Source organism: Podarcis vaucheri (genome assembly GCF_965113315.1).
Source record: "Podarcis vaucheri genome assembly, chromosome: 7".
Classification (NCBI taxonomy): domain Eukaryota; kingdom Metazoa; phylum Chordata; class Lepidosauria; order Squamata; family Lacertidae; genus Podarcis; species Podarcis vaucheri.
In genome coordinates this window covers 82478016-82492214 of record NC_138765.1, presented here as the reverse complement: position 1 = coordinate 82492214, position 14199 = coordinate 82478016, and the positions used below count along the sequence as shown (strand labels likewise).

General features: G+C 50.0%; 1 protein-coding gene and 1 long non-coding RNA gene across 2 annotated transcripts in view; one reads left to right on the top strand and one right to left on the bottom strand.

Annotated features, from left to right (window-relative positions):
• LOC309536582 overlaps positions 1–10518 on the bottom strand; it is a 221452-nt gene extending 210934 nt beyond the window's left edge. Inside the window, exon 1 of the long non-coding RNA XR_014221645.1 lies at positions 10416–10518. This is a non-coding gene — a long non-coding RNA (uncharacterized lncRNA). The remainder of the gene's footprint in view (positions 1–10415) is intronic.
• Positions 1809–14199, top strand: part of TNFRSF8 (TNF receptor superfamily member 8) — a 36678-nt gene continuing 24287 nt past the window's right edge. Inside the window, exon 1 of the mRNA XM_082230207.1 lies at positions 1809–1902. Within this exon, the coding sequence (XP_082086333.1) occupies positions 1825–1902 (78 nt within the window). The 5' untranslated portion in view covers positions 1809–1824. The remainder of the gene's footprint in view (positions 1903–14199) is intronic.

The following is a 14199-nucleotide window of genomic DNA, read 5'->3' as shown; positions in this document are numbered from 1 at the left end:
CCTTCTCCTTGTGCCCTCCATCTTGCCCAACATCAGGGTCTTTTCCAGGGAGTCTTCTCTTCTCATGAGGTGGCCAAAGTATTGGAGTCTAGCTTCAGGATCTGTCCTTCCAGTGAGCACTCAGGGCTGATTTCCTTCAGAATGGAGTGGTTTGATGTTCTTGCAGTCCATGGGACTCTCAAGAGTCTCCTCCAGCATCAGAATTCAAAAGCATCAATTCTTCGGCGATCAGTCTTCTTTATGGTCCAGCTCTCACTTCCATACATCACTACTGGGAAATCCATAGCTTTAACTATACGGACCTTTGTTGGCAAGGTGATGTCTCTGCTTTTTAAGATGCTGTCTAGGTTTGTCATTGCTTTTCTCCCAGCTGTCAGCCACAACCAAATTGATGGAGCCTCCATATTTAGAGGCAGTTTACCCCCAAATGACAGTTTTGTTGGTGAATGGCTGCAGGTAAGTGGTCTTAAAGCTCGGGTCCTGGTTGGCCACTGTGTGACCAAGACGCTGGACCCTTTCAGTCTGGCCCAGCAGGGAAAGCCCCCCAACCAATCTTGCATTACTAAATAAATGAACCCACAGCCAACTATGAGACTGCTCCAGACCAGCCATCAACCCTTGCTATTCATTACAAGTGTATCACTTAAGCATAAATATTCTCTGGGTGTGTGTGATCTTACACATTACAAAAGGCAGAGTCATTTAATAGCGACGCTTTTTTTAAAAAAGGCGTGACTTTCTCCCCCCCTAAAAAAAAACCCTTTAAGAAATGAAAATAACACCCAAATAGTTCTGTTATCAGTCCAGCCTCGCCACACGCTGCCTGCCATAAGAGATTACTTGCTGCAAAGGAGGGGGAACGAGAGAGAACAAAGCAGCTGCATCGCACGGAATGAGACCCTTGGTCCCATCAAGCTCAGTGGTGTCTGCACGGACTGGCAGCAGCTCTCCAGGGTGTTAGTCGGCAGGTGCTGGGGGGGGGGGTTGAATCTGGGATATTCTGCATGCAGAGCGGGTGCTCCACCACTGAGCCACAGCCCTTCCTTTACAAAAGAGGGCTTCAAAATAGCACTTTTCTGTTTCTTTAAGCGCAACCTTATCTGGAAAAAATAATAGCAGGTGACAACTCCGCAAGCCGGAGAGACTAGCAGGCAGCCGGCAGACCTCAGCTGCCTTTTAAGCCGAGGCAGGGGAGACACTGATGACCCTCCCTAAATGACGCTGGATCTCACCTCCCATCACAAACACTCCGCGCTCTAACCATTGCTCATGCTGGCTTGCTGGGAGTTGAAATCCAACTGCATCTGCGAGGGCCAAAGATTCCCTCCCTCGCAATCGCGCACACTCCTTGGTTTAAAAGCGTGCAAAAACAAAGGGCGTTTTTTATTTTAAAAAAAACAACAACCCCCCCAAAATACCTGACCGGTCAACCCTGGATAGGCTTGTCCCCATTTCACAGGAGGCAAACTGAGGCAGATAACGGGAAAGGCGGGAGATAAGCTACCGGTAAGCGCCTGTGATGTGTGATTTGGAAACCACGTTCTCAGGCAAGGATGGCCGCAGACCTTGGGGTTTTTTTTTATTTTAAAAAAGTTAATTGTATGTAGGCCCCTCAGGGCGGAGTCCTGAGGTTGACCGCATCCCCAACGCCCCACCCCCAACCCCGGAGTTGATTTTATTCTTTTCTTTCACCCGGCGCAGATCCCGCGCGCTTTGGGGAGGTCCCTGCGCCCTGCGCTCTCCTCGCCGGGCGGGCAGATGGACGGCCTTCGCTCTGCCCACCTCCCTTTTCTGAAGAAGTGGGGAGAGAGACCCGGAGTCGCCATGGGTGCTTGGAGTCGCCCTACGTGGCTGCTGTTCCTCCTCTTGGTTCTGCAGAGGGTGGCGGCGCCGCCTTCCCAGGTGAGGCATCCGCGCGGCTTAAGATCGGGCGCACGTGGTGGGGGAATCGGTCGTGGGTTTCAGTTCCTTCCTTGGAGGTTTTTGAGCAGAGGTTGGATGGCCACGTGCCATGGGTGCTTTAGCCGAGATTCCTGCATTGCTGGGGGGTGGGGTGGGCTAGATGACCGTTGGGGACCCCTACAATTCTATGCTTCTGAGAAGGGGAAAAACCAATCGCACGGTTTTAGAGCACTACTAGGTGGTAGACTCCATTTTCTGAGCAATGCGGACTGGGATCTTGCATCACTTTTAGGGGAAGGACACGCAGCGCGTGGTTAAACTGCGGAACTCGCTGCTGCAGGAGGCAGTGACAAATGCATGGAGGGGGGGCTAGCGATGGCTCGTGGCTATGCTCGATGGCCATGTTCTCCTTCCACGGTCGGAGACAGTGATGATGATGATAATAATAATAATAATAATAATAATAATAATTTATAGCCCACCCATCTGGCTGGGTCTCCCCAGCCACCCTGGGCAGCTTCCAACAAAGTATTAAAATACAGTGGTACCTCGGGTTAAGTACTTAATTCGTTCCAGAGGTCCGTTCTTAACCTGAAACTGTTCTTAACCTGAAGCACCACTTTAGCTAATGGGGCCTCCTGCTGCCGCCAGAGCACGATTTCTGTTCTCATCCTGAAGCAAAGTTCTTAACCTGAAGCGCTATTTCTGGGTTAGTGCCATCTGTAACCTGAAGCGTATGTAACCTGAAGCGTATGTAACCCGAAGTACCACTGTACAGTGGTCTGTTAAACATTAGAAGCTTCCCTAAACAGGGCTGCCTTCAGGTGTCTTCTAAAAGTCCGATGCTTCTGAAGACCAGTTGCTGGAAACCACAGGAGGGATCTTGCGCCTGAATCCTGCTTTCCCATATGGCTGTGAGGACAGGATGCTGGACTAAGATGGGCCTTTGGCCTAATCCTGACCCTGTGGGCTCGCCTCACGTTCTTTGCTCAGTGGTGGAGCACCGGCTTTGCATGCAGACGGTCTCAGGCTCAGGCTCCAGTTAGGGCTTGAAATCTCCCCTGCCTGAGATCCTGGACAGCTGCTGCCAGTCTGTGCTGGCAGCAATGGGCTAGATGGCCAGTGGCCCAACTCACTCTAAAACGTAAGCCCCTTCTCCTGACTTTATTCCAAAAAATCTTGCCCAGGTTTTTTTGGGCAGGGGGGAACTGAGAGATGGGTGTCCTCTAGAGTCTAGACAATCCCTTGGCCGGCAGGCACCCAAAAATGTAAGAAAGACCCTCTTGGGTCAGATCAGGGGTCTGCCGGTCCAGCGCTGGTGCCTCTAGGAAGCCAACAAAGTATCAGGAATGAGCCTGCAGCTGTTTGACATGCAGAACGCCCCAGCTTTGATCCCGGTGTCTCTAGGTAGGGTGGGAGGAGAACGATGCTTGGAAAAACTCAAGAACTGCTGCTGGTGAGAGGGTGGATGTGAGGTGCTTGTACAGTGGTACCTCAGGTTAAGAACTTAATTCGTTCCGGAGGTCCGTTCTTAACCTGAAACTGTTCTTAACCAGAAGCACCACTTTAGCTAATGGGGCCTCCTCCTGCTGCCGCCGGAGCCCAATTTCTGTTCTTATCCTGAAGCAAAGTTCTTAACCTGAAGCACTATTTTTGGATCAGCGGAGTCTGTAACCTGAAGCGTATGTAACCCGAGGTACCACTGTACTTTCAAAGCGCATTTCCTCCCCGCTCCCTCCCCCCCCGAAAGAATTCTGAGCACTGTAGTTTGGGAAAGTTTGCTGGGACCTGTCACTTTTTGAAGAGCCGTGTGTGTGTGTGTGTGTGTGTGTGTGTGTGAAACTATAATGCCCAGAATCCTTTGAGGGAAAGAACATGCACTGGATGTGCTTAAAAGCCACTGGAGATGGGCTTTCAATGCATTGCCATTCAATGACCATTGGGATCCCTTCAAACTACAATTCTACGGATCTAGGATAGGAATGAGCGAGGAGGACCAGTGTTGTGGTTCCATCATCATCATTATTGAAGGCAACTTCCCATGTTGGGTATGGGGAACATTTTGCCCTCTGGATGCTGCTAAACTACAGCTCCCATCATCCCCCACTGCTGAGTGTGCTTGCTAGGCCTGATGGGAATTGTGGTTTGGCAGCATCCAAAGAGCCCCGTTTCCCCCACCCAACGTAAAACAAAATAAGGGCTGCTCTTATATTGTGGAACAACCTTATACAGAAGGTCCTTCTTGGGCAGGGGGGTGCACTCTGAACATGCCCTTTTGTTTCTGACACTGTTTCATACAGTGGTACCTCGGGTTAAGTACTTAATTCGTTCCAGAGGTACGTTCTTAACCTGAAGCACCACTTTAGTTAATGGGGCTTCCTGCTGCTGCTGCGCCACTGGAGCACGATTTCTGTTCTCATCCTGAAGCAAAGTTCTTAACCCGAGGTACTATTTTTGGGTTAGTGGAGTCTGTAACCTGAAGCATATGTAACCTGAAGCATATGTAACCCGAGGTACCACTGTAGTTCCAAATTCATTTATTTTGCTTAATCATCATCATCATCATCATCATCATCATAATTTATTTTCCCCAGCCACTCTGGGCAGCTTCCAACAAAAGATTAAAAATACATTAAAACACCAGTCATTAAAAACTTCCCTAAACAGGGCTGCCTTCACATGTCTTCTAAACGTCAGATAGTTGTTTGACATCTGGTGGGAGGGTGTTCCACAGGGCAGGTGCCACTACGGAGAAGGCCCTCTGCCTGGTTCCCTGTAACATCGCTTCTCGCAGGGAGGGAACCAGCAGAAGGTCCTCAGAGCTGGACCTCAGTGTCCAGGCTGGACAATGGGGGTGGTGACGCTCCTTCAGGTATACAGGACCGAAGCCATTTAGGGCTTTCAAAGGTCAGCACCAACACTTTGAATTGTGTACTGGGAGCCAATGTAGGTCTTTCAGGACCGGAGTTATATGGTCTCGGCAGCCGCTCCCAGTCACCGGTCTAGCTGCCGCATTCTGGATTAGTTGTAGTTTCCAGGTCACTTTCACAGGTAGCCCCACATAGAGAACATTGCAGTAGTCCAAGCGGGAGATAACCAGAGCATGCACCACTCAGGCGAGACATTCTGCGGGCAAGTAGGGTCTCAGCCTCCATACCCAATGGAGGTGATTCACAGCTGCCCTGAACACAGAACTGAGCTGCGGCTCCATGGACAGCTGTGAGTCCAAAATGACTCCCAGGCTAAGCATATTACCAAGTTAAACATATTTAGCTCTTTTGACCAGTCGGCAAGGAAATCCACAGTCAGGAGGGTTTGCACACAGTCCTGACATGCACACAGCTTTGTCATCATGTAAGGGGTGCAACACAAGATTAATCACACTCAGTACATCTCTGTTAATCTAATCTAAGATATCCACTTAACAGCAGAATTGTGGTTTTTATTCTGAGCCTTTCCAGCCTCAATGGTCTAAGCAGGAGTGGGTGGTGCAGATTTGTGGCTCTCCAAACATTGCTGACCATTGAGATGTCTGGCTGCTGGGAAGCAAGGCTCTCCGATGTCTGGTCTACAGCAGGCTTCCTCAAAGATGTTTTTGGCCTACAACTCCCATGATCCCTAGCTAGCAGGACCAGTGGTCAGGGATGATGGGAATTGTAGTCTCAAAACATCTGGAGGGCCAAGTTTGAGGAAGCCTGGTCTACAGGTTAGACACCCTCGATCGAAGATAATAATAAAATATAATATTTTATTATTTATACCCCGCCCATCTGGCTGGGCTTCCCCAGCCACTCTGGGCGGCTTCCAAAAAAATATTAAAATACTGTAATACATCAAACATTAAAAGCTTCCCTAAACAGGGCTGCCTTCAGATGTCTTCTAAAAGTCTGGTAGTTGTTGTTCTCTTTGACATCTGGTGGGAGGGCGTTCCACAGGGAGGGCGCCACTACTGAGAAGGCCCTCTGTCTGGTTCCCTGTAACCTCACTTCTCGCAGGGAGGGAACCGCCAGAAGGCCCTCAGTGCTGGACCTCAGTGTCCGGGTAGATATCTGGCCTGGCTTGTTAAAGGCGCAAGAGCCCTAGCAGGAGAGAGAACATGGCAACCTCTCCAACCATGACTGTACAGTGGTCCCTCAGGTTAAGTACTTAATTCATTCCGGAGGTCCGTTCTTAAACTGAAACTGTTCTTAACCTGAAGCACCACTTTAGCTAATGGGGCCTCCCGCTGCTGCTGCGCCTCTGGTGTGCGATTTCTGTTCTCATCCTGAGGTAAAGTTCTTAACCAGAGGTAATATTTCTGGGTTAGCAGAGTCTGTAACCTAAAGCGTATGTAACCTGAAGTGTTTGTAATCCAAGGTACCACTGTACTTGAAGCACTTGCGGAGGTATAAAATGTTAAGCTAGGTGAGAGTGCCCTGGAGCGTGTGCCGAGTGCCGCTTAGCAGTGAGCAACTGCACATCTAGGGTTAAAGGTAAAGGGACCCCTGACCATTAGGTCCAGTCGTGGCCGACTCTGGGGTTGCAGTGCTCATCTCGCTTTATTGGCCGAGGGAGCTGGTGTACAGCTTCCAGGTCACGTGGCCAGCATGACTAAGCCGCTTCTGGCGAAACCAGAGTAGTGCACTGAAACACCGTTTACCTTCCCGCCAGAGTGGTACCTATTTATCTACTTGCACTTTGACATGCTTTTGAACTGCAAGGTTGGCAGGAGCAGGGACCGAGCAACGGGAGCTCACCCCGTCGCAGGGATTCAAACCGCCAACCTTTTGATCGGCAAGCCCTAGGCTCTGTGGTTTAACCCACAGCGCCACCCGCATCCCACATCTAGGGTTAGGTCTGGGTTTTGCACAGAAATAGAAGGCAGCTCCTTTTGCTGCCATGCTATGGTGCTTCTTCAAAAGATAACGTAAGATTCTAGTCCTCATGGCTGTGAATATAGGATTTAAAAGGAGCAGAGGAAGCTGCCTCATAATGAGTCCATCCAGCTCAGTATTGTCCACTCTGACTGGCAGCAGCGCTCCAGGGTTTCAGGGGGGAGGCATTCCCAGGCTTACCCGGAGATGCCGTTGGGGATCGAACCTTCTGCATGCAAGACAACTTCCAGGCCTGATTCCTCGAGCCCGGATGTGCAATATATCAAGGAGAGGAAAGGCATAAAGGATCCCTCTCTGTGGAGGTCTCCGTTACAGGGGTGACTACCTGTTTTCAGCTCAAAGGCTGTAGTCCTTTGTGGACAAATCTTGCGCGTTCGGTGGGGGTTTGGACTAGATGACCCTTGGTGTACCTTCCAACTCTACCATTCTATGAGTCTATGAGCTGTTTGCCACCAGTAGGCAGGGCCAGGGCCAAAAGCAGGTGGAGCAACACCTTTTCACAAAGAGCGACACACAAAAGTCAGGCACACCTGTCCACACGCCATCCAATCAGAGTGGAGGAGAAGCACCGTGTGGCATAGGGGAAGTGAGAGCTGGACCATAAAGAAGGCTGATCGCAGAAGAATTGATGCTTTTGAATTATGGTGCTGGAGGAGACTCTTGAGAGTCCCATGGGCTGCAAGAAGATCAAACCTCTCCATTCTTAAGGAAATCAGTCCTGAGTGCTCACTGGAAGGTCAGATCCTGAAGCTGAGGCTCCAGTACTTTGGCCACCTCATGAGAAGAGAAGACTCCCTGGAAAAGACCCTGGTGTTGGGAAAGATGGAGGGCACAAGGAGAAGGGGATGACAGAGGATGAGATAGTTGGACAGTGTTCTCGAAGCTACCAGCATGAGTCTGACCAAACTGCGGGAGGCCGTGGAAGACAGGAGTGCCTGGCGTGCTCTGGTCCAGGGGGTCACGAAGAGCCAGAAACAACTAAACAATAACAACAATGAGCTGTTTGCCACCGGTAGGCGGGGTCAGGGCCAAAAGCAGGTGGAACAACACCTTTTTACAAAGAACCACACACAAAAGTCAGGCACACCTGTCCACAGGCCATCCAATCAGAGAGGAGGAGAACCGCCGTGTGGCATAGGGGTTAGAGCATGGATAGGCAAACTAAAGCCTGGGGGCCAGATCCGGCCCAATTGCCTTCTAAATCCGGCCCACGGACAGTCTGGGAATCAGCATGTTTTTACATGAGTAGAATGTGTCCTTTTACAGTGGTGCCCCGCAAGACGAATGCCTCGCAAGACGGAAAACTCGCTAGACGAAAGGGTTTTCCGTTTTTGAGCTGCTTCGCTAGACGAATTTCCCTATGGGCTTGCTTCGCAAGACGAAAACGTCTTGCAAGTTTGTATCCTTTTTGTTAACACCGTTAATACAGTTGCGACTTGACTTTGAGGAGCAACTCATAGAACGCAGTGTACATAGTAGCCTTTTTTGAGGTTTTTAAAGACTTTGGTGATTTTTGAAGCTTTTCCAAAACTACTTTTGCAGCCATTTGGTAAGTTAAGCTTTTTAAAACTTTTTTGGGGGGTTTTGGATTTTGGGTTGGGGTGTTTGGAATTCAAGGACTTGGTGTTGGGAAGGGGTTTGCAAGAATCTGGAAGCTTGTGGTTTTTTTCTTGCATTTTTATGATTTTTCTGTGACCATTGGGCCACTCTGCTGTTTTTTTAAAAAAAATCTGGATTTGAATTTCTGTGTGCTGGGTGGCTGGGGGAACAGTTGGGGAGGGGTTTGCAAGAATCTGGAAGCTTGTGGTTTTTTCTGCATTTTTATGATTTTCTGTGACCATTGGGCCACTCTGCTGTTTTTTTAAAAAAATTCTGGGTTTGAATTTTGAAATGCTCTTTACAGTATGTGTGACTTTAAAGAGCACTTAATAAACTCTTGTACCAAGTTTGGCTTTGTTTGGACTTTTTTTGACCATAGGAACGCATTAATTGATTTTCAATGCATTCCTATGGGAAACCGTGCTTTGCAAGATGAAAAATTCGCTAGATGAAAAAATTTGCGGAACGAATTAATTTCGTCTTGCGAGGCACCACTGTATTTAAAATGCATATCTGGGTTATTTGTGGGGCCTGCCTGATGTTTTTACATGAGTAAAATGTGTCCTTTTATTTAAAACCCATCTTTGGGTTATTTGTGGGGCATAGGAATTCATTCATTTCCCTCCCCCCAAATAATAATCCGGCCCCCCACAAGGTCTGAGGGACCGGCCCCATGCTGGAAAGGTTTACTGATGTATGGGGTTTTCAACTATCATCTCTTGCTGGCCCCTGGGTTAGAGTGTCAGGCTAGGACGTGTGAGGGACGTGGGTTCGAATCCCCACACAGCCATGAAGCATGCTGGGGTGACCTTTAGGGACCCACCTCGCAGGGTTGTGGTTGAGATTAAATGATGAAGGGGAGAAAGGAACACAGATCCCACCTTGAGCTCCTTTGGAGAAAAATATGGGGCGCAATGAATAAGTAAATAAACAAGGCAGGACATAAATGTTGTTGTTGCTGTTACAGTTCAAGGATTTATCCCAGCAGATGCTGTCTTGTTGAACCTTCCAAGTAAACTTTGGGCAAGCAAGAGGCATAATCACAGTTCAAGGACTTGGGAGAGCATTCATGGAGGGTGTGGAGAAAGCCCAGAGGGGGGCATGACCTGGGCAATGGGAGTTCCACGGACCACATAGAAAACTGGGGTGGGGGGGAGACTTCTGAGCCTGAGGTTCCCCACTTTTTTGTACTGCATACCCCCAAGCTATTTGAAACATGGTTTTATTGTTTTAATTCCATTTCTATCCCTCCAAATTGCTCAAGGTGGGGTACGTTGTTCCCCACCCCTCGCACGCGCTCCTCACTTAATCCCAACACAACAACAATGCAAGGTAGGCTAAGCTGAGAGAGACAGTGCCTGGCCCTGGTTGTAAACAAAAATCTGCCCTTTTTCCCTTATGGGGTATCCAAGAGCCCATATAGAGTCCTTAAGTGGGTTCCCTATTGGTAGGAGAGAATAACAGAGGCCAACCAGAGAATATTGAGAAGCAAAGCAGCTAGTAAGCCTGATCTTTATTGAACTGTTGCAACAGGGTGCTCCCCTCACCCGCAGAAGAGAGGAGGAACCCAGCAAAATGGCGCACAAGGCCTTATAAAGACTTTAAAAATTGCCACCCTGTAGATCAAGACCACCCCCAGAAACATCATACATAACACCACAGAAGGAGTGTAACCTAAGACTACCCCTCAGATACAGTGGTGCCCCGCAAGACGAATGCCTCGCAAGACGGAAAACTCGCTAGACGAAAGAGTTTTCCGTTTTGGAGGTGCTTCGCAAAACAAATTTCCTATGGGCTTGCTTCGTAAGACAACAATGTCTTGCGAGTTCCTGCTGGTTTTTTTTCCTTCCCCCCCCCTTTTCTAAGCCGCTAAGCCGCTTATCAGCTGATCCGATCAGCAGATAAGCCGCTAAAAGCCGCTAATAGCGCTAATCCGCTAATCTGTCAATGGGCTTGCTTCGCAAGACGAAAAAACCGTTAGACGAAGAGAATCACAGAACGGATTCTTTTCGTCTTGCGAGGCACCACTGTACATCATACCTACATCACAGGAAAGGCGGTCTAAAACAGAAATTTGAATGTTGTTTTTCTCCTGTCCTTGTTTATCTCCTGTCTGGCAGGTTACTTGATTGGATTGCCTGGGGGGCCTGGCTAGTCTTTTTGTAATGATAAATACCATATTTTTTGCACCACAACACTCACTTTTTTCCTCCTAGAAAGTAAGGGGAAATGTCTGTGCGTGTTATGGAGGGAATGCCTACGGGTGGCATGCCTACGGATTTTCCTCCTCTAAAAACTACGTGCGTGTTATGGTCGGGTGTGTGTTATAGAGTGAAAAATACGGTACTTAGTTCCTGGGCCATGTCACAGGCTCACACCCTATTCAAACACAGACATACCCTTAAGACAGGATTTGTGAAGGAAAAGACAATGGGGAGGCTTTTCCATTTTCCTTTGACCTTGCAGAGAAAACATTTGGTCAGTTTGGGAATCAAAATGGTTCCAGGTCGGTCTTCCCGTGCTGATCTATGTACGTGCTTGGTTGGTACACTTATGAACATTTAACATATACCTAAGACCTCAAAATTCCTATCACAGCCCCAAGGTCACCCCAATGAGCTTCAGGCTTGAATGGCGGATTTGAACCAGGGTCTCTCCCACGTCTTAGCACGTTTGCACCCTAACCACTATGCCACACTGCCTCTTGCGGTTTTGCTGTGGACGGAGCTGCAAGCGAGTGCTTTAATGTGGCGGGGAACGGGCCGGTGTCCGCCCGCCTCCTGGCATGTGCGTAACAGCAAAACCTCGCACGTGTGGCTGTTGCTGTGGATCTTGTTCAACCCAGCAGCTCTTTCTCCTGGGGCCAGGAAACCCAGCCATCTTTGGCTCCCTTACTGGCTAAGCCAGCCCGAAAATGACTCATGCACTAATATTTTTCTGAGGCCACTGAAACCAGAAGGCTGATTCAGAAAATTTCAGTTTGCAAGAGATGAGTGACGAGACCAGGAAACCGGCGGAGTGACAACAACTCCTGTCCTCATTTGGGAATTGACTTGGCCGGCAGGCAGAAAACTGCACCCCTCACTTTTCTGAATCGGCTTTCCCCAGTCCCCTCCCCAAGCACGCTCTTTGCAAAAACCACCCGACCACATCTGAGAAATTTGCAATAACCCTCCAGCTACCTTTGACACAGCAGTTTAGAGCTGAGAAAGGGCTGCTGTTCAAAGGGGAGAGCATCTATATCATGGGTAGGCAAACTAAGGCCTGGGTGCCGGATCTGGCCCAATCGCCTTCTAAATCCGGCCCACGGACGGTCCGGGAATCAGCTTGTTTTTACATGAGTCGAATGTGTGCTTTTATTTAAAATGCACCTCTGGGTTATTTGTGGGGCCTGCCTGGTGTTTTTACATGAGTACAGTGGTACCTCGGGTTACATACGCTTCAGGTTACAGACTCTGTCAACCCAGAAATATTACCTCGGGTTAAGAACTTTGCTTCAGGATGAGAACAGAAATTGTGCTCCAGAGGCGCAGCAGCAGCAGGAGGCCCCATTAGCTAAAGTGGTGCTTCAGGTTAAGAACAGTTTCAGGTTAAGAACGGACCTCCGGAACAAATTAAGTACTTAACCCGAGGTACCACTGTAGAATGTGTGCTTTTATTTAAAATGAATCTCTGGGTTGTTTGTGGGGCATAGGAATTAGTTCATTATTTTTTTTCAAAATATAGTCTGGCCCCCACAAGGTCTGAGGGACAGTGGACCAGCCCCCTGCTGAAAAAGTTTGCTGAGCTCTGATCTACATTGTGTGCAGAAGGCTCCAGGTTTGACCAGCGGCGTAGCGTGGGTTGTCAGCACCTGGGGCAAGGCAAGTAATTTGCGCCCCCTAACCCCTAACCTACCGCCGCTGCCAGCTTCTTCTTGCTGCTGCCTGGGCTGGGGTATTTACGCAAGGTAGCCACGGCGGCAGCGGCGTGTCCGTGTCACGTGATCTGAGGCGAGTTGCCGCTGGCGCTGCCGCCCAAACAACACCGCTTGCCCGGAGGAGGAGGAGAGCAGAGAGGCGAGGAAAATGCAACATGGCCCAGCAGCTGCAGCAGCAGCGGCGGGGCTGTGAGGAGGGGCTGCCTGGCGCGCCCTCCGCGGCCATGACGCGTGGGGACCGCGGCGAGCGCTGAGAGCCGCTGCCAGCTCATCGGTTCCGCGAGACATGGGGCTCTGCTACAGCCTGCGCCCGAGGCTCTTCGGCGACTCCGGAGGCGGCGAGCGCCCCCCCCAGATGTTGCGCCCGGTGCGGCCGGCCCCCCTGCACCCCCCACGCTACGCCACTGGGTTCGACCCCCCCCCCATGGCAGCATCACCAGATAAGGCTGGGAACGGCACTCCTGCCAGCCAGTGTAGGCCAATGACCTGACTCAGTATAAGGCAGCTTCCTGCATTCCGACTGTAAAGGTAAAGGGACCCCTAACCATTAGGGCCAGTCGTGGCTGACTTTGGGGTTGCGGCGCTCATCTCACTTTATTGGCCGAGGGAGCCAGTGTACAGCTTCCGGGTCATGTGGCGAGCAGGATTAAGCCGCTTCTGGCGAACCAGAGCAGCACACTGAAACGCCATTTACCTTCCTGCCAGAGCGGTACCTATTTATCTACTTGCACTTTGACGTGCTTTTGAACTGCTAGGTTGGCAGGAGCAGGGACTGAGCAATGGGAGCTCACCCCATCGCGGGGATTCGAACCGCCGACCTTCTGATCAGGAAGCCCTAGGCTCTGTGGTTTAACCCACAGCGCCACCCGCGTCCCTTCGCATTCTGGTTGTACCAGCCCTTTATTTGCAACTATGAGGCCTAGAATCTTGCTAGTCCTTTTGAGGAAATGCCGCAGCGCGGTGGCAGAGCACTTGCCTTGCACGCAGATGGCCCCGGGTTCAACCTAACCCTGCCTGCAACCCTGGAGCGCTAGAGGTTGGATAGTTCAGCTGGCTAGAATGTGGTGGTGACAGTGCAAAGGTTGCAGGCAACAGCCAGCAAGCCGAGACCCCGGTCGATTCAGCCCCGTTCCTCTCCGACCTCAATGTCCTGCTTAACCACATGGGGCGACTCCAGACAGCGGAGAGCATGAGGGAATCTAACTGTTTCGGGAGGAGACTGGACTGGATTGGGTCCATGAGTGGAATGGGATGCAGAGGTGAGCCTTCCCCACTCTTGTTATTGAATAGCGCTTTCTGGGAGAACTGCAGAAAAGCACAAACACCTCCAAGCTCACGATAACAAACGCATGGTTCATTTTGGTCCACCGGCTAAACCTACACATCCTTCCCATTGATGCCCAGAACAGGGACTTGTACAGAGTTGCGACAGGCAACTCCCTCTTTAGTGAGAGCTGCCTGTCGCAACTCTCCACGAGTCCCCGTTCTTAGCATCAAACACTTCAGGGTGGATATCCTGCGTCTTCAGAATTACCGGATGGTCTGGTGTTTAGCTGGAATCCTCTTCCTAGCTGCTTCTTCCCACTGATCAATCTAGGAACAGTAATGAATCTCCCAAGTTCTCTTGCTTGGCTCACATATCTCTAATTAAAAAGGCAAGGAGTAAATCTTACTGGGGTTTATAAAGCTTGTAAAAGAACAGCTATATAGTCCTGCCTTGCAGGGGGTCAGACTAGAAGAACCTCAGGGTCCCCTCCAACTCTATATTTTGTACATTCACACAGTCTGCATTTGATTTTAGGCAGTGGTTTCCCCAAAATGGCCCAGATGGAAACCCCTCGGACTTCCCACCCCTGCCTTAACAGGAAACATCAAGGAACAAGTGGGTGGGTTTTGCTCAAATTT